Source organism: Montipora capricornis, chromosome 10, assembly GCF_036669925.1.
Source record: "Montipora capricornis isolate CH-2021 chromosome 10, ASM3666992v2, whole genome shotgun sequence".
Taxonomy (NCBI): domain Eukaryota; kingdom Metazoa; phylum Cnidaria; class Anthozoa; order Scleractinia; family Acroporidae; genus Montipora; species Montipora capricornis.
In genome coordinates this window covers 38,269,966-38,292,557 of record NC_090892.1, presented here as the reverse complement: position 1 = coordinate 38,292,557, position 22,592 = coordinate 38,269,966, and the positions used below count along the sequence as shown (strand labels likewise).

Below are 22,592 nucleotides of genomic sequence, written 5' to 3'. Positions count from 1 at the left end.
ACGCCACAAACCAACAATGCACGTGCGGGGCGCGCATTTTAGTCCACAACATTTTAGTCCACAACAACACGTGAAATCACAAAATTTGAGGTTTTGACGAAAACGCGAGCGTACAAATGTGAACCTGTCATTCTGTAGTTTTACTCTGAAACCGCTCGTACCCAATTTATTTTTAAGATACTTCGTCCACATTGTGCAACGTGAACGAGATAGACTTATCGTGAAAAACTTACCGATAGTGCAACGTTCTATTTGGAAGTGACGTTTTCGTCGATGTGGCCGTCGTAGATTTTAAAGTCCCTAATAATAACTGTGTGCTTCCCTTTTGTTACCATAGAGACGTCTTTTGGAATCAAAAGGAGATACAGAGCCTAACGCAAAGTGAGTACGCCTGCGCGCACGGACGTCTGACTTTTGGTGCATGGTCACATTGTGCACACTTGCTTTTCTTGTGGAGGTGAAGAGACTGGGAATAAAAAAAGTGTCCCTAGCTTTTTTTTCTTGTTGCATCATTGGGGAGTTTAAGCAAAGACGACGCCTACGGCAACGAAAAGCGCCACAAACTAAAAATATGATAAAAAGTAAAAATACTCGTGAAGCACGAATTTCCGTGTACATTATTTCTTTGCCTTACTTCGCAAAACAAACAATACAATACAATACAATGCAATACATCTTAATTGACGACTCCCCATAGAGGCTTTTCAGGGCCAATGGAACACAATGACGACTAACAGAACATTCAACAACAACTGTTAAGAATCCCAACTGGCCGGAAGCAAGCCAGTTGGCTATTTGTAAGTGCAGCTAAGAAGTTGAACCAGGGATTACCAGGAACAAATTCACCAAAGCCAGAACGTGTCTTGAACCCGGGATCCCCGGATCTCAAGGCAAGCGCCATAACTACTGGGCCACACTTCTTCCACATACAACGTCAAAGAACCCATCCTGTTACAGGATAGTTCGCCCGTATTGTACAAGATGAAGAAGACGGAATAATCGCGAATACTACTTTCGATAGCGCTAAGTTATAGACGTTGTCGTTTCCTTTCTTAAACTCGTTATTGAAAAGATCACCATCTCTGTTGATTTTGCAACCTCTCTCGCGGAAGAAAGGAGCAGTAAAAAAAGCGATGTGTTCTTAGTGTCCTTTATAATATTATCTTTCATTCTCGTGATGGTCCCAAGAATAGGCAAGCATTGTTGTCGGTTTTTCTTGTTGTTGTCGTTGTTGTTTTTCTCCATTTTTTCGACTTACTAGAACGTTTTGTTTTCCTTTCTTGAATTTTCAGAGTAAAACCCTCCAATGTTGCATACAAACACGCGTCCTTAGTTCCTCGCGAAAACGACGTCAGAGAACACAAGATATTTGTGGGTAAGAGATTCGTAGAGTAGTTATGACTGTGTTTTGTCTTCTCGTTTGTTTCTTTACGGGTCTGTAGCTGCATTTTCTGCCATAAACAGGTCTATAGCCGCATACAGAAAAGCCGAAGCAAGCGAAAGTCATCAAGGGTTGCGCATACTTACAAAGCCACAATGGCGTCTTTCACGTTTAAATTTAGTTTGTTTTGTTTTGATTTTATTTTCATTCAGACAAGAAGTATGAGGCTGTAGTTTTACCACTGTTTGGAGTCGCTACTCCTTTCCACATATCCACTATAAAGGTACGAATAGGACTGGACATAACTACTGTATTGTTGACTGTTAAATCTTTTGCCTCAAGGCAAACACATTTTTGCTGTACTCCCTAGACTGCCTAAGTTTTGTCTTAGGCAACCTGTATCTGTCTACGGTTGATCGATGCAGGTCAACGTTTGCTCTAGCCGGAGAGATTTACCTAAGTTAAAAACGAAAATATACGAAGTTATAGGGGCAATTTAATTATTGTTATCACTCTGGCCCGGGTTGCTCGAAGCATGGTTAGCGCTAGCCAGCGTTAAATACCCTGGAAACCTATAGGTTTTAATGCCTCCTAGCAAACGGGTAGCGCTAACCAGGCTTCGAGCAACCAGCCCCTGGGTTTTTCTAATTTGCAGAACATCAGCTCGAGCGACGAAGGTGGATACACTTATCTTCGAATTAACCTCTTTTGCCCAGGAAGGTAGGTTCAGCAATTTCAAAAGACTCTTTTTCCGATTATTTCAAACCAGTTTCGTCTGTCCATTCATATTATACACGTCACTCACTGAATGATGATCTGTCAGGGTTCGTACGGATCATGGAAAACGTTAGGCTCGATTTCCGCCGCTCACTCGAGTTCGGGAGTGAGCGCTGGCTCGTTTTCCAAAACAGCGGCTGGTAATGGAGCCTGGGAAAACCTGGAAAGTCATGGAATTTAAGAATTTCATTTTCCAGGCCTGGAAAGTTGTGGAATTTTATTGTCGGTCATGGAAAGTCACGGAAAATTATAATTATAAATGGTTAATTAATCATTGCAGTTGTCGAAGCGAGGATAAAATGAAATAAAGGCGAGTTTCTATCAAACAATCGGAAGTTTGGCGGAATCAGGCTCTTAATTTATTCAAATTAATTTTGATCTGAGTAATATCCTAAAATAAGGATAGTTTAAAAAATTTCTTACGTGACAGTTAAACGTATGGTCATGAAAAAAGGGCATGGAAAGTCATGGAATTTGAAGTGCTTAAATAGTACGTGCTCTGTCTGTTGTGAACTACCCAATACAGAATTCGTTCTCTCCGTTTCACCGGCACCAGCCTTTGGATTTCATTATCAACTATGATTGAGCAAATTTATTGCTCCTTTTTCAATATTTCTTTGACATATCAAGAATTTTGTGATTGACGGTCATATTAGTGTTCTTGAGTAGTTTACAGGCGATATTAACTCTAATATTTACTAGTTGGTACATGAGGTAATACGTTTTTATCTAAATAAATTTAGCTCCGTATTCCTTTTGTTTATAATATTTTGTGTGGGTCACCTACTTGATTTGTTCCATTAACTAGGCTCCACACGAGTACAGAATTCTACACTATCTTTTTTCAATCATAATGTATGTAACTGAAACATAAATTATTTTAATCCTTTTGCAAACAATGTAATTTTGTTTGAGTTAAATGAAAATCGATTTGGCTTGAATTGACTTTGCTTGAAGGTTTGACTCCATAGTGACTTTTCACGTAAAGACAATAGCATGGTTCTAAATGAAACACCAATTATAGTTCCACATGGTACCATAACGCAGCGGTATGGTAAGGCATTTCTCGTTATAGCGACCCTTATATTGGGATATCTGTAGAATTCTTGAGACGTGGTTTAAATTGCCTAGTCCTATTAGGAGATAATTACTGACAAGAGTTTATAACTTCCAGTGGTATTTTTCAGGCCTTGGCTGTTTAAATGGTGGAAAACGGCATTTTACCACCTAAATTGTGTGTGATTCCATTTCCAGGTCATAATTTACAAGTTTTTCTTTTTAGTGTTGTAGGTCGTTCAGAGGGAAATATTTTCGCACAACCTGAAGCTACGTTTGTTAAAGAATTGTAAGTGTGATTTTGTGTCATCGCTGACCTTAAGTCGACTTTTCCTACCAGAACATTGCAGTTGTAAGTTCTATTAACTTCAGAGAGTTCTTGTTCCATGAATCCATCGTGAGCTTGTAAGAACGAAAAAAAAAAAGATGTACATCGTGCAAAGCACAAAAATAATGCGAGCCAAGCTTGGCTGAGTTTAGTTACGTTGCTGAGATTTTGAAATTAGAACTGTTATCATTTAAATGTCGAAATTAATTTTGAGGAGTTCTTTGAATATTCAGTTCGTTACGCTTTGTGGCGATAATCGGTGAAATCAAGATCAAGTCTTCTGTGTTTGTTTTTTTTTTTCTCTCGTGCACGCGTTTTCCTGCCTTGATTTATTTGCAGCACTTTGCGTTATCATTATCTTAATAGGGCCGTTTATACGAGAGAAAATAAGCGGCTTACATAAGACGCGAACACCCCGTATAAATGGTACAAAATCTACGTTCACGGCTTTCTCAAGCCGCGGCTTATCCTGGCCTTGGAGTTTATACTCGTATAAATAGTTCCTTTCGCGTTTTATGTACGCCGCGGCCAGAGTAAGCCGCGGCTTATTTTCTCTCGTACACGTATAACGGCCCTATTTTGCGTCTGTTCTGATCGGCCAATGTTATTTCTACCCGTTTGCTGTTTTCCAGAGGGAAACTCAGTCACTCTCTATCAAAGACGGCATGTGTTAAAAGGTTTTTTGAGTGGACCAAGGTGCACATGCACACTTGTTTATTTATTTATTTATTTATTTATTTATTTATTTACTTATTTTTGTTCATGAAACTCTTTGGGTTACTTGAAACGCTTTTTCCCCACGAAACTCGGTTGGAATATCGTACCGTTACGGCGTTAATCTTTCTCGATCGATTGATTGTAATGCATAGTGTTTTGCTTTGATGTTTGTTCGCCTCTAGAACGTATCGAAGTTCGAATACAAAAGCTCCTGGAGCATCCCAGCCGCCAGCCATTAACCTAAGTACAGCTTTTCGACTGATAAAAGAAGTGCAAAAGAAATTTAAAACAAGAGAAGCGGAGGAAAAGGAGAGACAGGTTGGTCGTTCAAATACTGGACTGTGTTTGTTGATAGAGCTAGCTGAAATGAAGTAATGGTCATTCATGTACCTGGCAAGACGTTAAGGTGACTGAACACAATTTTTCTACGGTCAACGCTGTTAATTGAAGGCCGGCGCGGATTTTGAAAATAACGCAAATGTGGCCAGTATGGCAAAAACGTTTTTTCTCCTTCTTGAGGTGGTCTCGGAATTGCGGTTGCGTTGCGTGAAAATCCTGCAGAGGAACGCAGCAAAAGCTGCGCGCGCATTCGCTCAAACTGAATTTGAACCCGACAGCAGTTTGCTATATTACCAAATTTCTCGCAAACCCGTCATTAGATTTTGCAGAAATTTGGAATTGAAATGGTTCCCACTACAAATAAGTCGTGTATAAAAAAAATCGGAAATTTAACTCCCAAGAATCTGGAAAAACTAAAAAACGTCTGACAGCGAATTATGAAAAAACCGTCTATGATACAGCTGTTAAACGTACTTTATATCAATTATTTCAGTTAAGTAAGCAAAAAAAAAGCTTATGGCTGAATTTTGCATAAATGAGAAATAAGCATTCTTTAGGCGTTGTTTCAATCTAGATGCGTTGCACCCTGCAGAGCACATTAACTGTCAAAAAGAACCTTTGTAGTAGCATTTATCAGTGACCAAGTTTGAGCTTCCAGGCAAAAATTGCTTAAATATGGCAGAAACGGCAGTATGAGGGCTTAAAACTGTGTTCAGTCACCAAATTGTCGTTAAGGGACGCGCTCTGAGTTTATTAAAGTAAACGCCGGACGCATAGAGAATTATTGCATTCGATAAATGTTCAACCTTCACACGCCACCGATGAAAATAGCGTGCTTTCAATTCTTTTCCTCCATTTCGAAGTGGTATATTTCCTACTGTGCAAAGAAGTACTACATAATAATACCGTTGTTTATTGTAGTCCCACGAAGTTATTTGTTTTTGAAAGCTCCACCAACCCTCCGTCTTGAATTTCGTCATGTCTGTCGTACTTTATAAGAAATAATGTTCAATGTCTGAATGCGAGGATCTGTCTGCACAATACCTCTTATTATTTTATTAACTTTGCCAGTCAAGCTGGCAGAGCGCCACAACAGCTTGCGCCAATTACTGTGGCCCCTTTTTTTACCCTCCCAACCATGATACACAACAGAAGACAGACCACAACACCGGGAACTACGTGCCCTACTCTTAGCGACAAGTGTGTGGGTTCTTTTACGTCCCACAGGATTACTAACATTGAAGGGTTGTGAGACGGGACCTCCGGCTTATCGTCCTTATCGGAGAAGACTTGAAAGTCTAACCATTTGCAGATGTAGTTACAACGGCAGCACTTTCTCCTCAGTTATTTAAAGACCCTGAGTGTTGGTCCGGCCGGAATTGAACTCGCGACCTCCCGCGTGACAGCCCGGTGCTCAACCAACTGAGCCACCGGTGCGCGGCCGAGTTCGAGGTCGGCCCTTTCGGTTGCGGACCGAGTTTTTTTTTCCGCGTGCTCTACGCTTGAGCCATAAATCAACGGGAAAATAACGAGGATCCGTAACTTACGGTTCTGATCAGGAAAACGGGGTTAGAAAGATATGTAGTATATCTTCGAGGTAATAAGACGCGCGGGAGGTCAAGCGGAACATTCAAGTGCCACAAAATGAAGGACATGCGCGAAACTCTGAAAATCGAAGAAGTCTTATTGGCTTTCATTCTCGTCACCACAGCCTCGGATCAACCCAAGGCTCTGGGAAACTCTGTGTAGGAGAACATGCGCTGTAGGGCTCTTATAGCCAAAAATTGGCTATTTGAACCTTACGGTGCCTGCTCACTCCTCGCGCTAACATGAATGCACCAATTAGAGACGCTTTTGATTGTTCTTCACGAAAACCAATGAGAAGACACCTTGCTTCAGGGTTCCCCAGAGCTCTTCTCTCCCTCAGTCAAGAAAAGAGCTCTGGGGTCGAGACTGATTGGCTTTTTGAATAGTTGCTTGAAACAGTTTCACAAGTTTATTTGAAATAAACAAGATGGGAAACTTCCTAGAAAATGTTGCATCAAAATTTCAAATTTAGCGGACCGTACTGTATAATACGGCTCGCTAAATTAGCCAATCATGGTGCGCGTACTATCTGAAAGATATACTGTAATGATATAACGGTATGGTTTTTATATATAACTAGCACTTCTCATTACACTCTGACCAGTTAAGTCTGTTTTTTATATACTTGTACCAGACAGTTTTAAGGTTGATTTCATTTTCGATTACCGTACCGTTTTCTTTATTCTAGCTCATGCATTGTCTAATCAGATTGATTTTCTTTAATGTTTATAGGGCGTAGTTCAACAAGGTAACCTCATATTGAACCCCAACAAAGGCAATCCCAAGCTCAAAGATTTGTATATCAGACCCAGCATCACACAGAGAAGGTCACCGGTGAGTTCATGGTGGTGATTTTCTCTTATCAAGCGGTTGAGTGCCGTGAAAGCAACAAAGAAAGCGACACTTTAACCAATCACAACTGTCCTAGACGGTCCCTGTATCCCTTTGAGGGAAAACACGAGCCTCTTCCGCCTCGTAGGAATATCGAGCCCGTTTGGGAGATAAACAAAGTTTTTGGAATTTCAAGTAGCACGTAATTGTCAAACTATAGATGGTTTCACAGTGACTTCATCAAATTCGCAAGGTCGTCTGAATAGGAGGTTGAAGATGACCTAGAAATAAATCATTTTTCATGTTGTTTCATTGTGACGTCTTTCGTTTCGAGAATACAAAATTTGAATTTCCGAATTGTCACCTTACGTGACACCTTAATGCAAAGCAATTTCTATCCCTATGAATCTCAGCAGTTTGAGCCTTTCAAGTACATTGGGAGATGTCACAGTGTTCATTCACACATTTTATCTCATGAGCGAAAAGTAACACTGACATGCCATCTCCAGGCATACTCTATTGTTATAAGTTGCGTGAAACGCTTAGACAAATAACCCAGAAATGATGTGCCTTACAGACCTGAGAATTGGAGAGGTGGTTTATATATTTGTTCCCTGCAACAATCCAAGTTCTTGGCCTTTTTCATTGAACGGTTTCGAGTTTATTTTTATTGTGCGACAGTGAAAACGATGTACTCTACTGCTTGCGAATGTCGAGAGACTATCGATATGAAAGGTGGAAAATCATTCCCAGAGTTTAGCTACCCCTATTCACATAACAGAATATTCAACAAATATTCTACTTCTTCCATATTTCCCCTTGTACATCTCCGCAGTAGTCGCATGCGCCTCTCCAGCGCCTATTTTTCTCTTTGCCTTGATTGATCAAGATTGACGCGCAAAGTTTCTTAAGCCAATGGTTAGTAAGCGCCGAAACAATGACTCCCTGGTCTTGACTAGAGGAAATGATGTACGGTGGACGCACTTCTGCTCTTTGGTGTGATAAACGCATGTGTGCCTTTAGGAGTTGAACAAAACTGCTTTTAAGTTTCACGGCGGAGCGTAGATGCGAAGCGCCCACTGTTAAAAACAGTCAAGGAAAAAACTTCACGAAAATAATCCACCGAAAAGTCTCATCTAATTTTCTTCTGCTTCTGTTGTTTATTCACCTTTAGTTCTTTACTTTAAAAGTTAGAAACAAGTTATTTTTTTTAACAAGCGGTTTCTTCTTGCATGATTCTGTGTTTCTTTGATGCTCTACTGTCGGAAACAGATGCTTACGTATCAAACATTTATTTTTTCCACTGTTTTTTATTCATTTATCATTTATTTATTTTTATTGAACGTAAGTTTTCTCGAAACATTGTGTTAAACAAGTGTCAAGATTAAATTCTGTTACTCAACCAATTGTTATTGTTATCATTTTTTCTATCTTTAGGGAACGTTAGAAGCTCACACAAATGGTAAGCGGCTGTTTTTCACGGTTTTTATTTCTTTTTTCGAGGGGTGGGGAGGGGACATGGACAAATCCATGTGATATCTTTGGTTTCCTTGTTTTTGTAGGTTTCCGGTTCGGCATGTATCGTGGAGAGCATGTGGATATCTTGTACGGGAATGTGAAGCATTCATTTTTCCAGGCAAGAACTGTCTTACCTCTGCATAGTTAAAACAGTCATTCGGTCATTGAAACATTAAGTCAGTCCTACGTCACCCAGCCAGTCTCCCCGGCGTTTTTTGCATTTCTTAGGCATAAAAATAACGAATGAATTTTTTGGTTAATATCGTGAAAATTTATGTTTTAAGTGAATATATTGTTGCGACGCGAAACAAAACTATCAGATTTGAATTCCCTAACTATCTCATTTCACTGTATTATGTTGTTTTTGTTTGTTTTTTTGTAGCCTTGTGATGGAGAAATGATCATCTTGCTCCACTTCCATTTAAAGGTTCGTCGACGACTTGTTGTTTTTGTATGAGATGCCATCTCGAATTCAGCGAAACTACTCGTATAGCCGTTACGCGAAAAAATATGGTTCGGAAATGTGGGATGTAATTATAATTTTGAAAAAAAAGTCTCTTCTTCCTCAAGAGACTGTGAACAGTTTTACTGGCTAAACGAATTAATCATTTTTGGGTCCATTTAAGAGATGGTTGTTTATGTTATTGGCGTTTGCTTAAAATGGAGAGAACTACGGTTCCTTTTGTCCCCTTTTAATAACCCCGGCTTTTTGAATTGTTTCTGTTTTGATTACTTTCGTTTGGAGTTTCACAAGACTTGTTTGGGTGATAGTCGTTCGCTTCTGTTTTGGAATGGATATTTTTTTACTTTTGTGCGCAAATGTGAGAATGATATTTAGAAAACAGACCTAAGAAAATACGCGCGCTGATTGGTTAAAAATCGTGTGTCTGTAACTCGACGGAGACACAGAACTAGCACGAGTTGTTGACGTAGTGATGGTGCGAGCAAAGAGAATTTACATTTTGATAATTAGAGTTAACAAGTTGTTTTCCTTTTTCTCGTCGCGTTGTTTTCTAAAAGAAATAGAAAACATGTACTCCGTGTTTCTATCGAGTTATAGAAACACGAGTGAAAGTTTGGGAGAACTCGAAAAAGCTGTGGAAGCAGTCGCCTGCGGCTCGTGTTCCCACAGCATTTCTCCTTCTCCCAAACTTTCACTCGTGTTTCTATAATTCGATAGAAACACGGTACCTGTTTCCTATATCTTAAATAATATATGTTGAAGCAGACCATATTCGTATTCTCAGTATTGGGCTGGAACTAGCTTGCAATGGAGGCTAATGCGGGGAAATATATTAAAAGGTCTTTGCATTTGAAAAGATTACCCCACATTAGCCTTTGTTGCAAGTTAGTTCCAGCCCAATACTGAGAATACGAATATGGTCTATTGCGTCCGTTGGAAACTCGGAAAAAATTCGAGTTCCAGATAGGATTTGAATCCACGACCCCCCGTAATCTAGTCGGGTGCTCTAATCACTGGAGACTCTGTGGTGTGCAAGAGTGAAATGTGGGTATTGACTAGAACTGCATCACGCAGCTATAGAGTCAAAAAACGACTGACAGCATAGCTCATAAATGCATCGCGCAGTCACCTTAAAGCATAGCTGAGATGCGCCAAGTCTGTAATGTGAGAATGATGTACAGTCTACGTATATATATTGCAAAGGTATGTTTTTTCACTGATTTTTACTTGGTATATTCTTTGTCCACAGCATCCTATAATAATTGGCAAAAAGAAATACCGAGACATACAATTTTACACAGAAGTAAGTGAAAAATTCAGGAATTTTGCCGATGCCTCTCTTGAGTCGAAACTATTTGTTAAATCGATAACCGGTTGTGTTTTATTACACTGTTTTTGAATGATAGCTCTCTTTCCTAGGTTGGTGAAATTACAACAGATCTTGGGAAACATCAGCATATGCACGACAGGGATGACTTGCAAGCTGAGCAGGTATTCACCATCACGTGACCTTTATGTAAAAATGCGCGCCAATTGTAGATAAGGCTTGCTTTGCGGGGCTTAAAAACGCAGAAGTTGGACCGCTCGCGGTAAAGCCCGTAGAAATGATATTTCTTTCGAAGGACAACTTGGCCTATTCATCCGTCCTGCAGTGCCAAAATACTCTTTTGTGCCATTTGTTCGCTAGAGTCGTCGATTTGCAACTTTGACTGTTATTTCAGTCTTGTGGGAAGATTGCAAGTTTAAGGGTCTTCTTTTGGGTATTCAAAACGACCGCCAAGTTCGCGAAGGAAACGGTTATGTGAAATGGATGCGTGCGTTTGGAGGTTTGTGTAGACACAGAAAAAGATAGAAGAATGTCAAAAAACAAGAAAACAGTGTTTCGTTGTTAAATGTAGCCTGCGTACAGTGCAGCTGAAGGCATTATTGGCGCGAGAGGCAAATGGGGGAGCTGTCGTTAAATGTTACTGACGGGTTATTTGCAGTGGGTCTTTCAAGTTTCACCGAACGCTGTGTTTGTGGACGACTGAATAACAAATGGTCGACACAAAAAAAACTGCTGGCTCATCGTCGTTTTTAATCAGCTGCTCGAATCTGACAAACCCTGTTTGGTATTTGCAGGCTGAAAGAGAATTAAGACAAAGGTTAAAATCAGTGTTCAAGAATTTTATCGACAAAGTTGAGGGAATAACCCATGGACAAGTAGAGTTTGATGTTCCCTTCAGAGATCTCGGGTAAGCCCTACTATTAATTTGGGTGTTACTTCTTTGTTTATTCTTGGTTTTCACGAGACGTCATCAAAATAAAAAAAATAAGGAATTATTAATCCTTTTGAGATTTTAGTTTAGGTATTAGAAAAACTTAAGACTTATCATTTTCAGTTTGATCAGGCTTTTTTGTCTTGTGATAGAGCAAGGTTGAATTCTTAAGCTTTTGCGTGACACAATATTAAAATGGCGGCAGATACTGCTGTCACGTAAGTTATCCGCCAAATTTCGCAATCTGAACAGTCCTTGAATGAGAGTAAGTATTTATATAGATGTTTATGAGCCCTGAGAAGACGACTACAGGCGGTTTATTGCAAAACCCGATTACGTATGTTTTTGTTAGCTTCCGGCCACCATATTTGTGCCCCTCAGAGGAACACAAACATGGCGACTGCATACAAAGCCTCATAAATTGGAGTAAAACATTTCTTGGAATATCTCCCGCACGAAATATCGCAGAGACCTGAATCTTTGATTCTGGACTTATTTGTTGAATGGTTTTGATGGAGTGACAGTGAAAACCGGCGATTAAACCGTCTATTTAAATTCATTGAAATGGACAGTATGACCACTTCCTTCAAAGATTACGAGCAGTCCTTTTTTCGGCGCTTCATTCTTACTGGCGAATTCGCTCGGAAAGATGGCCTCCCGAAGTTTGAGGAAAAGTGACCCAGATATCGCGCGGCTGTTTTTCCTCTTGCTTTTATTTCCGTATCTCGCTGGTAGAACTAATGTGACTAATGTGACGAGAGAGGGATTGCTCGTAGTCTGCAACCCCGTGGGCTAGCGAAACAACTGTTAGGAATAAACACTTGGCCGTCTACAAGCACAGTCGACAGGTTGAACTGAGGATTACTCCATAGTCCTCACACAAGGCGAGCGGGACTTGAACCCGGGACTCCGGGTAGGAAGCGCGATGTCCTACCCAATCGCACGTGCTGCCTTCATGCAAAGTCATAACCAATAACAGAGTCCTTAAGTCTGACGTCACGTTGATAAAAATCTCAGTTCTAAACTCCACCTGCCGAGACAAAGAACGCCTTCGGTCGGGAAAACCTCAAATTAGTCTCTCGTCGCATGATTGTTTTTTTGCCCGGCGGGTTGCAATATACGTAACGCGTCCTAGTTGTGAAACCCCAGGGGTTTTTTACCCTTTGCAGCTATTCCTGTCCCCCTTAATCCCGTTCTGCTTCGTACCCCGTTTAGCGCCAAATAGAATAGTTTACCTTGTCGCGATTTAAAAGAAGCTCCACGTAACGAAGTCCTCAATATAACGAACGATATTCGCGAGCTTACCTTGACACAAAGAAAGCACTTTACTTACGAACTGAATTACTGTTTTAACTCGCGCAACAAATCTTCTTGCCATGTTGGTGAAAAGATCAATGGAAGTCACAGCTTCGTAACTTCATACCAGACTAGAAGAGCTTTGAGTCGTCCATTCCGCTGAGTAAAGTAGTATTCGGGGATGCATGCTTGAGTAAGGTAGAAACTTGTGAGCAAAGTGGTAACTTTAAATGTGCGTGCGTTCTTTTTCTACAGGTTCATGGGAGTTCCCTCTCGGAGCACAGTGTTACTTCAACCGACCACACACTGCTTAGTTAACATCACTGAACAGGTAATAAACAACAACAACAACAACAACAAGGTCACTGATTAGAAATCAATAGTTCAACTCATAGCCTATATACCACCGGGGGCTTACAAGAAGGTCAGGCTCAGGCGAGTTACAAGGCTCAAATGTGTGCACGGCGTATGTGACGAACTAGAGAACATGGGCTTCCTGTTATTCCGTTAACGTGAAAGTGGTTCTGTGATCAAAAAATCAAATCTTTTTTTCTGTGGATTTCAAAACTATGTTAACTAAACACTAAGTGACCCATGTTTTAAGCCTTTATTTCAAAGACACTTGTTTATTTTAACTGGAATTTTCTTATTTAATGTTCCGCCATTACTAACTTTAAAATCTTGAGAAAGCTGGATCGCGGAGAAAATGACGTCAAAGACTCGCTAGTTTAAGAATACAAGGCGTTTGTATGCGACTGACTTAATATGCAACTCTTTTTTTGCATACATAACAAACGGCGTTTACACGCTAAAATTTTAATCAAGTGAGTAAATGACGTCACTTTTCCCTAGATCCAACCGTCTGAGGTCCAGTCGGTCAGTTTTGAAGGTGAGTAATGGCGGATCGTGAAATCCAAAATTAATGCCTGACCTGCTAAACGCCCTTACTCGCAGTCGGAGACTGAATTGCGAAGGGCGCGGCTCGACGAGGTCGGACCGAAGGAGCTGTACTGTGCTGCCGGCTAGGCGCTCGGCCCCTGACATCAACCCATGTATGACTGGAGCACAGCATCACAGCCAGATGGGATAGGCTGGGAGTTGGTTTTACTGAGGGAGGAAAACCGGAGTACCCGGAGAAAAACCCTCGGAGTCAGGTGGAGATCGACTGAAACTCAGCCCACATACAATCTCGGGGCCGTGAGTTGAACCCGGGTCGCAGAGGTGGAAGGCATCTTTGATAACCACTAAGCCATCCTGACTACCCCAGAAGAAACGCAACGTAAACAGCTTTTGGATAAAAATCAAAGCTCATAATTTTGCCAGGCAGGTTTTCAGCAAACACACTTTCAAAATCTGAGGAAAGAAAGGAAGTGACGTTTTCATCATAGTACGACTTTAAATTTCTTCGATTTGATACTTGCGATTATGCATTGAACCGGAAGCTTGGAAACAATTTTAGTTGGACTGAGATCAATTTGTGCAAGTAAACATGTTCTTTAAGCACGGTGACCAAAGAGTATGCGCATTTTAACCACATTAGTTGGCGTTAACATTTTAGAGCTTGTTGCGCCTTCGTGGAGGTCAATAGTCTGAGCGATTGTTATCTTTGGGAAATGCCTTACTGTTGATAGGGAGCAATTCACCTGAGGTCAGAATACAATGGTCTCTTGGTGCGCACCGGTATCGCGAGGTCACGGGTTCAAAGCCCGTTGAAGTCCTGAATTTTTCAGGCTTCTTTACGCAATTGCAAAAATTGCGTTCATAACTGCGAGGATCATAGCTTCACTTGATAGCTATTGTTATGTTCTCTTTGTTCTTTTGTTTTGTGGACATTAATTATTTCGGGTACGGTATATGAAAGACCAACCCAGATTTAAGTCCCATGGATTCTCAAGACCCGTAGGCGGCCGAAACAATCGTGTAGTGGTAGTGTGTGTGGAACAAACGTTTGCCGCTTTCCCCTCCGTTAACTTTTTGTTGTGTTTCTGCAAACCAGAAGGTGAACAAATCCAAAATCAAACCATTGTCCTCCACGCAAGGAGATCTTCAGCGCAGAGGGTCTCGTCTCAGCGCGAGGGACATGTGAAATAACTAACTCTAATTTGTTGTTTACAGCCGACGTTCATCATCACTTTGGATGAAGTTGAACTCGTTCACTTCGAACGTGTTCAGGTAAGCAAGCTATGGCAGATACAACAGCCTTTCCCCTGTTGTTATTATTAGTTTCTTTTGATGCGGTGATCACAAGATTAGGTGGAGCGTTGGACAATTTTGGCTACAAACTAATCTTGTTGTATAGAAATTTATTTAAGACGGATTTGAAGTAGGTAGGGATACCAAGCCCAACCCGGTATTATAACCGCAAAGTCCAGTCTCAGATTATAGGCCGATTTCATTGTTACCTACATTTGCGAAGGTATTTGAAAACATAATTAGTCGGTCATTAACTCAGCACTTAGAAGAAAATAACCTACCGTATGATTATCAATTTGGCTTCCGAAAACAACGAGGAACGTCATGCAATGGCTATTATTGGTTTTACGGATAGAATTCGGCTCGCTATTGATCGCGGAGACATAGCTCTGGATTGTAGATTTATCTAAGGCATTCAACACAATAGATCATAACATCGTACTTGGGAAACTCTCATATTATGGAATCGGGGGGAAAGAAGCAGATTGGTTCCGCAGTTACTTAAGCAAACGAATGCAATATGTTCCGGTTAATGGTACAGATTCAGATCATCCGCAAAGCTCAACTGGAGTTCCTCAAGGCTCAATTTTGGGGCCGATACTTTTTCTTATTTTATGTCAACGATGCTCAGTTTATATTACAATTAATTCCCCTTGTGTTGTATGCTGGTGGCATAGTTTCCCATAAAAATGTCAACTCCTTAATATCTGGGGTGAGGAAAGAACTTCATGCTCTCTGGTACTGGATGTTAGCAAACAGATTGATGATTAACTCGTCGCAAACCACCACATTTCTGTATAAAATGTATTATTCGATCCTGAATGAGCGGACACATGTTGAACGAGCTCCTGGGCGCTCTTAACGTATTCCGTGGGTAAACAAATTCCATTTCCATTAATTTGTATAGTTGTATGTGTGGAAATAAAGAAACCTATGAGACAGTGCGTGGGCTTTTAGCGCGAAGTTAATGTTAGATGAAGCCCGCATAAGTGGCAGCGGTTTATCGTTGCTGAAAGTCTACTTAAGCATTTGCATGTGAATTGTCTTAAGTCTCCAACTAGATTTCACGGGCCAAGTGTCCCGCTTTGTCGGATAAAAACCCGACACCTGTTTCCGAGGAATTTGAACCCACAGCGTTTATCCCTTTTGACGTACCAGCCGGCTAATACTTGTTTTGGCTCTGGGATGTCACGGGCACGGTGCAAATGTTCACCTTTTTTCCCTTTCTTTTGCAGTTTCATCTTAAAAACTTCGACATGGTGTTTGTGTTCAAAGACTACAAACGCAAAGTGGAACACGTCAATGCAATTCCAATGACGTCACTCGATTCTGTCAAAGACTGGTTAAAGTAAGTGGCCTGATATGCAAGAGTCTTATTCAACCCTTGGAAATGTTTACTTACTCTTCTTTGCGTCAATGTAGAAAGAGAATCCGCTGAAAGGGTCACTTAGGAGATAAGGGACTAGTGCCAGTTCCTCCCTGTTGTTGTTTATTAGCCTACCAACCGGGTCTCCTTCGCCGTTCGGGGATTTGGCGAACAATGGCAGAAAAATGAAGACCGACTCATTAATTATTTTTGCTTTTATGGAGTCGCTGATTTACTGTTTATCCGGTTGTTGTCTCTGCATTGCAGTTCATGTGATATTAAATACACCGAAGGAATCCAGAGCTTAAACTGGGCCAAAATCATGAAAACCATCAATGACGACCCCGAGGCATTCATCGACAACGGAGGGTGGAGTTTCCTCGATCCTGACAGCAGCGTGAGTCTAAAGAATTATTTTCATACGCGGGCGTAAATTAGTGTTCCCGTCCGACAGAGCGTCTTACGGAGAGTTACGAAAACATGGAGGCAGTTGTTACACAATATGAAACTTATGCATTTGCGCAAACCAAGACCGACTTCATTCTTGTGTTGGGTTTTTTTTATGCTTTTGGCCGCAACCGCATAAAGTGAGTAGGTTATTTCGATCATCTCTTCCACTGATACCTCTTTATGACTATTACACTGACTAAAGAAATGATAATCCCCCCTCAAAGTTATTTCTTCACTTTCAGTTTCATTTTTCTCAGTTTCTTTCATATATTTAGGCTTTGCCTTTTCTCCTCGTCCCACCTCTCGAGTCCGCTGCAGATTCTCGTGTGGTGACATGGCAGAGCTTATTCAAATTTCGAAGAACTTAAATCGTTAAGTGAAGAGTGTAAACATGAAATAAAGGCCTTGGTCTTTTTCACAGAGTGCTCACTCTGTGCGAAACGTTTCTCCATGGTTTCGATAATCAAATTCCCAACTAGCTTTGGTGTCAGGCCCTGGGAATAGTTTCAGTGATGCTTTTCTAGTTTGGAAAATTTTGAATATATCTTAAAGGCCTATATTTCCCCCAAGTCATTGCGGTCGTTTGTTTTTGTTTTTAAATGACGGCTTGTCCAAATGCGTAATCTCATTGGGTGAATACACTCATGCGAATAGCGAGCGGGGTTAACAACATGCCAGTAATTTCGTGTTGAACGGCGAAATTCAGTCACGGAGCGCAATGAATTTTGTGAGAATGTAGGGCTTTAAAAGGTTACAATTCAAAGGTCCTGTTACACTGTGCAATTTTTCGTGCAACTTGTGTCGCAACGCCATTTCTACAAACGTTCTGACATTACGAAACAATTTGTTTTAGGGGTATTACGCTGAGGAACGTTTCATGAAATTTGTCTGCTTTCGATGATCACATGAGGTTAAAGGAACATTTTCATTGGCTGGTGCCGCAAACCGTTGCGACACAAATTGCAGGACAGATGTTACAATGCACATTGCTTAAAACATTCGTTGCAACCGTTGCGGAAAGTAGAACTCAATTCTTCTTTCCGCAACGGGTTCTGCATCTGGTCTCGCAACGTTTTTGGCCGTTGCAAGGTATGTTACATTGCGCGAAGATTCGTGCAACTTGTGTCGCATTGACCTTGCGAAACAAGTTGCACGAAAAATCGCACAGTGTAACAGCGCGTTTACTGAGTCCTTTTTTGGGTATCTGAATTGTCCCTTTTTAAGCTGCACTATTAATTCAAATTGCAAACCAAAGTAGCATCAAACTATGTGTGATTGGCAACCTGGCTGCAATGTGTTATTGGCGCTTCTTTTAATTTCAGGGAGACGAAGCGCATGATAGTGAGGACGAACCAGAAAGTGAGTACGCTCCGTCAGGCTCTGAAGAAGAAGAAGAGTCGTCCCAAGAGGAGTACTCTTCTGAAACAGAAACCAGCGAAGAGGGGTCCGGTAAGGAAGGATTTCTGGCCTACGTGCAAGTCGAGAGAATGCTCATAGTCAGTCTTGTCTTACTTGTTGCATGGTTGTAAAGTTCTGGGCCAAATTGTTCAAACGATGGATAGCGCTATCCAGCGGATAAACGGCAGCAAAACCAATTAAGTTATCCAGTGGATAGTGATTTATTCAGTGGATAGCGCCGCTATCCACCCTTCGAACAACTGGGGCCAGTATTCTAGCTAGAGTTGAAAACCTAACTTTTCTTTGGAAGGATCTTGCGCTCTCTCAAAGTTGAATTTGAAAGGTCGCGGGCTTTCGTTATCGAGCAACTTTAGAAGATGTGAAGACGGATTCTTGAGTTGTTGTAAAATTCACACAGTCATTCTACCATGCGGCAGGACGTTTCCTTGTCTTACAAAGAGGAAGCTGGTCATTGCAGTGGACAACCAAATGAGTCAGCATTTTATTTCCTCTTTTTGTTGTAGACATCGAAGAAGACATGGGCAGCGAAGAAGAAAGCGGCAAAGATTGGTCCGAACTGGAAGAGGAAGCTGCTAGAGGTAAGTAACAATTTTACAGAGTTACCGTAGGCGTCCTTTTCACACGGCTAAAACAGTTACCAATATCTTGAAAGTTTACGCTACTTGTCTTGTGTTATTTTTATACTTGCGAAACACAGCGTTCACCTTAATTCGCACTCAAGAGGTTGTCTCCAATACGTTGGCACTCGAAGCCAATGACTAACAACGAATATAAAATACCCCCAATGTAACCTTTTCGCAGATATAAATTCGGAAGTAAATTTATACACAAGCGACGTAATGGAAAGTTGGCAAGCATTAATTGGCGAAGTAAGCCAATAAGTCGGAAACACGGCTGTGATAACTTGAATTGTTTCTAGAACAAATTAGCAACATTCCAGTTTTCGCCGGAGATTTTTCTTCCGAACCAATTACTTCCTAGTTGAGCTACACCAGAATCATGAACGCGCAAAGATGCTTGCTCATCGTGGCAGTACTGGCTGCATTCTTGATTTTTCCATTGCAAGTCCCAATATTATTAAGATGATTTTTTATTGTCGAGAGAAGGAAGTTCCCGCTCATTGGCTCTTTACTTTTGTTTGTTCTTCCTCAGCTGATCGCGAGAAAGGAATGGAAGAGACACCGACCAAAAAGAGAAAAAAACCGACCAGTAACAAACATGACTCGCCGCGCAGCAAAAAGAGAAAGCATTAAAAAGATCGACATCCAGTTGAAGAAAGCAGTGCTTTCTGACCAAACAGGAATCCTGACATCAATTGAACATTTGTGTTTCCACTTGATGAGAGTGATTCTGGCCTCTTTCTGAACGTGTCTCTAGGAGCTTAAGTCGACTTTTAACAGGATAGTTTTTTGGTTTAGTAATTATAGCTTCCTGGACGACGTGAAGAAAGAATAGTCCTCCCACTCGCGCCGTAACTGTGATGAACACAACTGAACTCTTTTGCAAACGAAAGACTTTGTGTCGAGAGAGTTACTGTAGATGTTTTTACCCGCCTTTTCAGTACAAACACCTTCAAAAAAAGTGTGAAAAGGTTCTGTGATTATATGTCGAAAGCACTTGTTAAAACAAAACAAAAACAAAAGATAAGAATAAATCAAACGACCGTCGTTTTAAGTGAAAAGAGTTTACAAAGCTAAGCAACGACTGGGCGAGCTGCGTTCTGTGTTATTTGGATTTTTCTCAGTGTAATTGTTTTCTCGAAATTTTGATTTACGTTGTACAGCAGAACAAACAGATGCACAAGAAAGTTCACTATTGATTTTCGAAGGCGGTGATATCGTTGCAGTTGAGGAAGCAATTTTAACAGTTTCTTTGTTACCGAAGCAATTACAGTGCGATTTCACAGTTGGGCTTTACAATTGGGCTTTCAGGCCACTTGCGATCTTTTCAATTGCGAGTTTGCGATGTATCACACAATAAGTGATCGTAAGATTTGAATGGACTTATTAATTTATTCAAACGCGCAGATAAAATGATGTTGGAGTTTCGTTCAAGCTTTGACTCAGTTTTCCCTAGGCTTTGTCTGAAACCGCTTAAGTTATATCCTTGACCTCGGTGATTCACGATTCTCTTCGAAAATCATTCCATATTTGCTGCTTGAATGTAAGGAATGTCGTGTATTCTCGATCATAAAAGATTAATTAACCCGCTTATGTTGAGTGGTCACTTAACGATTCCCTCGAAATTCCGTTTTGTTCGGCACCCGAAATGGGGATGTAGTTATAAAGACTACATGCATTTTGTAAGAAGTTCGATGGAGCCGTAATGATTGGGAACTTCTCCGTTTGAACTCCAGTTTTTGTGCTTCCTAAATTGCGATAGTTTAGTTTTGATCTCTTTTTTGTGTGGGAAAGCCGCTCATATGGGCTTTTTTTAACACTGTAAAGTTGTGGTACTCATTCAACACGGAATTTACATGACGTATTGTTCCTCTGTACGAGCCGGAAATGTTTCGCTGTTGTCGTGCGTGAAGTTTGGCGTAGATGTAAGGAGATAAGGTGAGAAGGGCATGAGTAAGCAATATGCGAGGGGAAAGGGGACTAGAAAAGCTTAAGCGGATGGCTTGTTCCGACATTCTCAGTTCAAAGTCTGAATTTGGTCGATTGGTGTAGAAAACTGTAAGTCGGGAATGAAGGAAAATTGCGTTCGAGCTGAACTGGAATCAAAGTTCAATTGAACACAGTTATCCTTTAAAGTGCACGTGACTCGAAATTTCACCACCAGTTTTTATTTCATATCCTTAAAATTTTACAACTTTACAGAAGATGTTGTGGTGTGCGCTAAATCTTTGCGAACTTGTGGTTCCGTCGTTTAATTGCGTGCTCAATATACTCACCACACCTCTTTCAGGGGCAAATCTTTCTCGGGCGCTTCCAGATTTCTATTGTTAAGCAATATTGCCAATTGCTTCTTTTTATTTCCAAAAAAGATGCTTAAACTAGAAATGCAAAAAAGGATATTTTGCTAGTAGAACTGTTGTGCTTCATAAAACCTTTTAATATTTAGGATCTTTACTACAATTGATTTCACCATGCAGGGTAAATGTAAAAATGATGTGTAAAGCAGACTAATCAAACTTAGTTTCAAAAGGCAAAAACGTTAGGAGTTCAGCAGTGTACAAAATGATTTGTTTAGAACTGCAATAAGTCAAGAAAAGGCAAGGAAGTGATTTGGCGAAAGACGGAGAGAGGATGTGTGGTCTGGCTAATTGTCAGACTTCATAATTTCACCAGTCGTGAAATAATTCCTTGAGTTTGACGAACTTGTTTTTTTCGGTCATTGGTACAATTAATATGTTTTGTGAACAATCGACTTAATATTCAAATTTGGAATTTTTTGTCAATTTTTATTTGTTTGGTGTGGGGTGGGATGTTGCCGGGCCATTTCCGAATTGCTGTTTGTCTCGGTTTCGAAGTGAGTCTTGGTGCTCAACTGTTGTAAGGGAAATGAGTTTGATACGCAATTCACCTAATAATAATAATAATAAATAATATAATAACATAGGTTCCTATTAAGCGCATTTCTATATCCCAATGCGCTTTACATCATGATAGAAAAATAGCTATGCGACACATTATACATTAAACTTAAAACGTGCATAAAAATCAATAGAAACATTTCCTAAATAAAAGTGTTTTGAGTTTTGTCTAAAGTGAAACAACACTATTGAATGTTTGTGCATCAGGACTCGCTTTGAAACTGAGGCATGCAGCAACTCGATTTATGTTGTGTTCTTGTTTCCTTATTTTGACAGCCTTTGAAGGCAATTCTTTCGAACCCTCCGTCAGCAGAAAAATGATTTTACAGAGTTGCGTCATACATGTCCAATAGGCTGCTTTCAAAAATACCTTAATAATCTTTGTTTGCCCTCCAACATTCTGCGTAAGCATTGTCTCTAGTTTCTCTTGGGAGTTACAATGGTCCCAAGAGAAAATAAAAACAATCCTTTTGCAAAATTTTGGAGGGCAAACAAAGGGTATTATGGTATTTTACAGCTGCATAATGAGATTCATGCTATTTTGCATACACGTCACGAGGTGTTTCCTTAACCCAAAGAACTTTGGTTAGAGTTATGGGTGGTCTCCCCCTCAGCCGTCCTTAGTGTCTTTATTCAACGCTCCTCCCCACAGCGTTGCGTGACGACACTAACAACGGCTGCGGGGGAGACTAGACTGCTCAAAATGCCGTACAACCCGAGCGCGTGCAATTGTAAACTAGGTGGATGTTACTTTCGTTTTTCCAAAAAAAACAGAACTATGATTTACCCCTGTTGATCTTCAGTCCTCTTCTTTTGATACTGCTGCCAGTCCAGTGGTCTTGCTTTGCATCTGTTCATGGTTATGTGAAAGAAGGGCCAATGATCAGCGTCTAAGTCTAAGTCCTTCACTGTGACAAATGGTCCACTGAATTCCATTCTTTGCTCCCTCGGTGGTGGTCCTCAATATCCAGTCTATAAACATGAAAGGTGATAGCAGGCATCCTTGTCGAACGCATTCGTGACATTGAAGAAATCTGAAGCGGGCCCTGCACCACTCTGCATGTCATTCCCTCAT

The 22,592-nt window shown here is 40.7% G+C and overlaps 1 protein-coding gene across 2 annotated transcripts in view; it reads left to right on the top strand.

The window, feature by feature from the left end:
* Positions 1 to 20,190, top strand: part of LOC138019509 (FACT complex subunit SPT16-like) — a 42,942-nt gene extending 22,752 nt beyond the window's left edge. For both annotated transcript variants that reach the window (XM_068866321.1, XM_068866322.1), the window contains 20 exons: positions 338 to 381; positions 1,293 to 1,375; positions 1,594 to 1,664; positions 2,037 to 2,101; positions 3,441 to 3,503; positions 4,442 to 4,577; positions 6,918 to 7,019; positions 8,454 to 8,478; positions 8,579 to 8,652; positions 8,917 to 8,961; positions 10,247 to 10,300; positions 10,417 to 10,488; positions 11,119 to 11,231; positions 12,807 to 12,882; positions 14,667 to 14,723; positions 15,980 to 16,092; positions 16,378 to 16,507; positions 17,883 to 18,009; positions 18,483 to 18,557; positions 19,132 to 20,190. In XM_068866321.1, the coding sequence (XP_068722422.1) occupies positions 338 to 381; positions 1,293 to 1,375; positions 1,594 to 1,664; positions 2,037 to 2,101; positions 3,441 to 3,503; positions 4,442 to 4,577; positions 6,918 to 7,019; positions 8,454 to 8,478; positions 8,579 to 8,652; positions 8,917 to 8,961; positions 10,247 to 10,300; positions 10,417 to 10,488; positions 11,119 to 11,231; positions 12,807 to 12,882; positions 14,667 to 14,723; positions 15,980 to 16,092; positions 16,378 to 16,507; positions 17,883 to 18,009; positions 18,483 to 18,557; positions 19,132 to 19,232 (1,626 nt within the window). In that variant the 3' untranslated portion in view covers positions 19,233 to 20,190. The remainder of the gene's footprint in view (positions 1 to 337; positions 382 to 1,292; positions 1,376 to 1,593; positions 1,665 to 2,036; positions 2,102 to 3,440; positions 3,504 to 4,441; positions 4,578 to 6,917; positions 7,020 to 8,453; positions 8,479 to 8,578; positions 8,653 to 8,916; positions 8,962 to 10,246; positions 10,301 to 10,416; positions 10,489 to 11,118; positions 11,232 to 12,806; positions 12,883 to 14,666; positions 14,724 to 15,979; positions 16,093 to 16,377; positions 16,508 to 17,882; positions 18,010 to 18,482; positions 18,558 to 19,131) is intronic.
* The last annotated feature ends 2,402 nt before the right edge of the window (positions 20,191 to 22,592 follow it).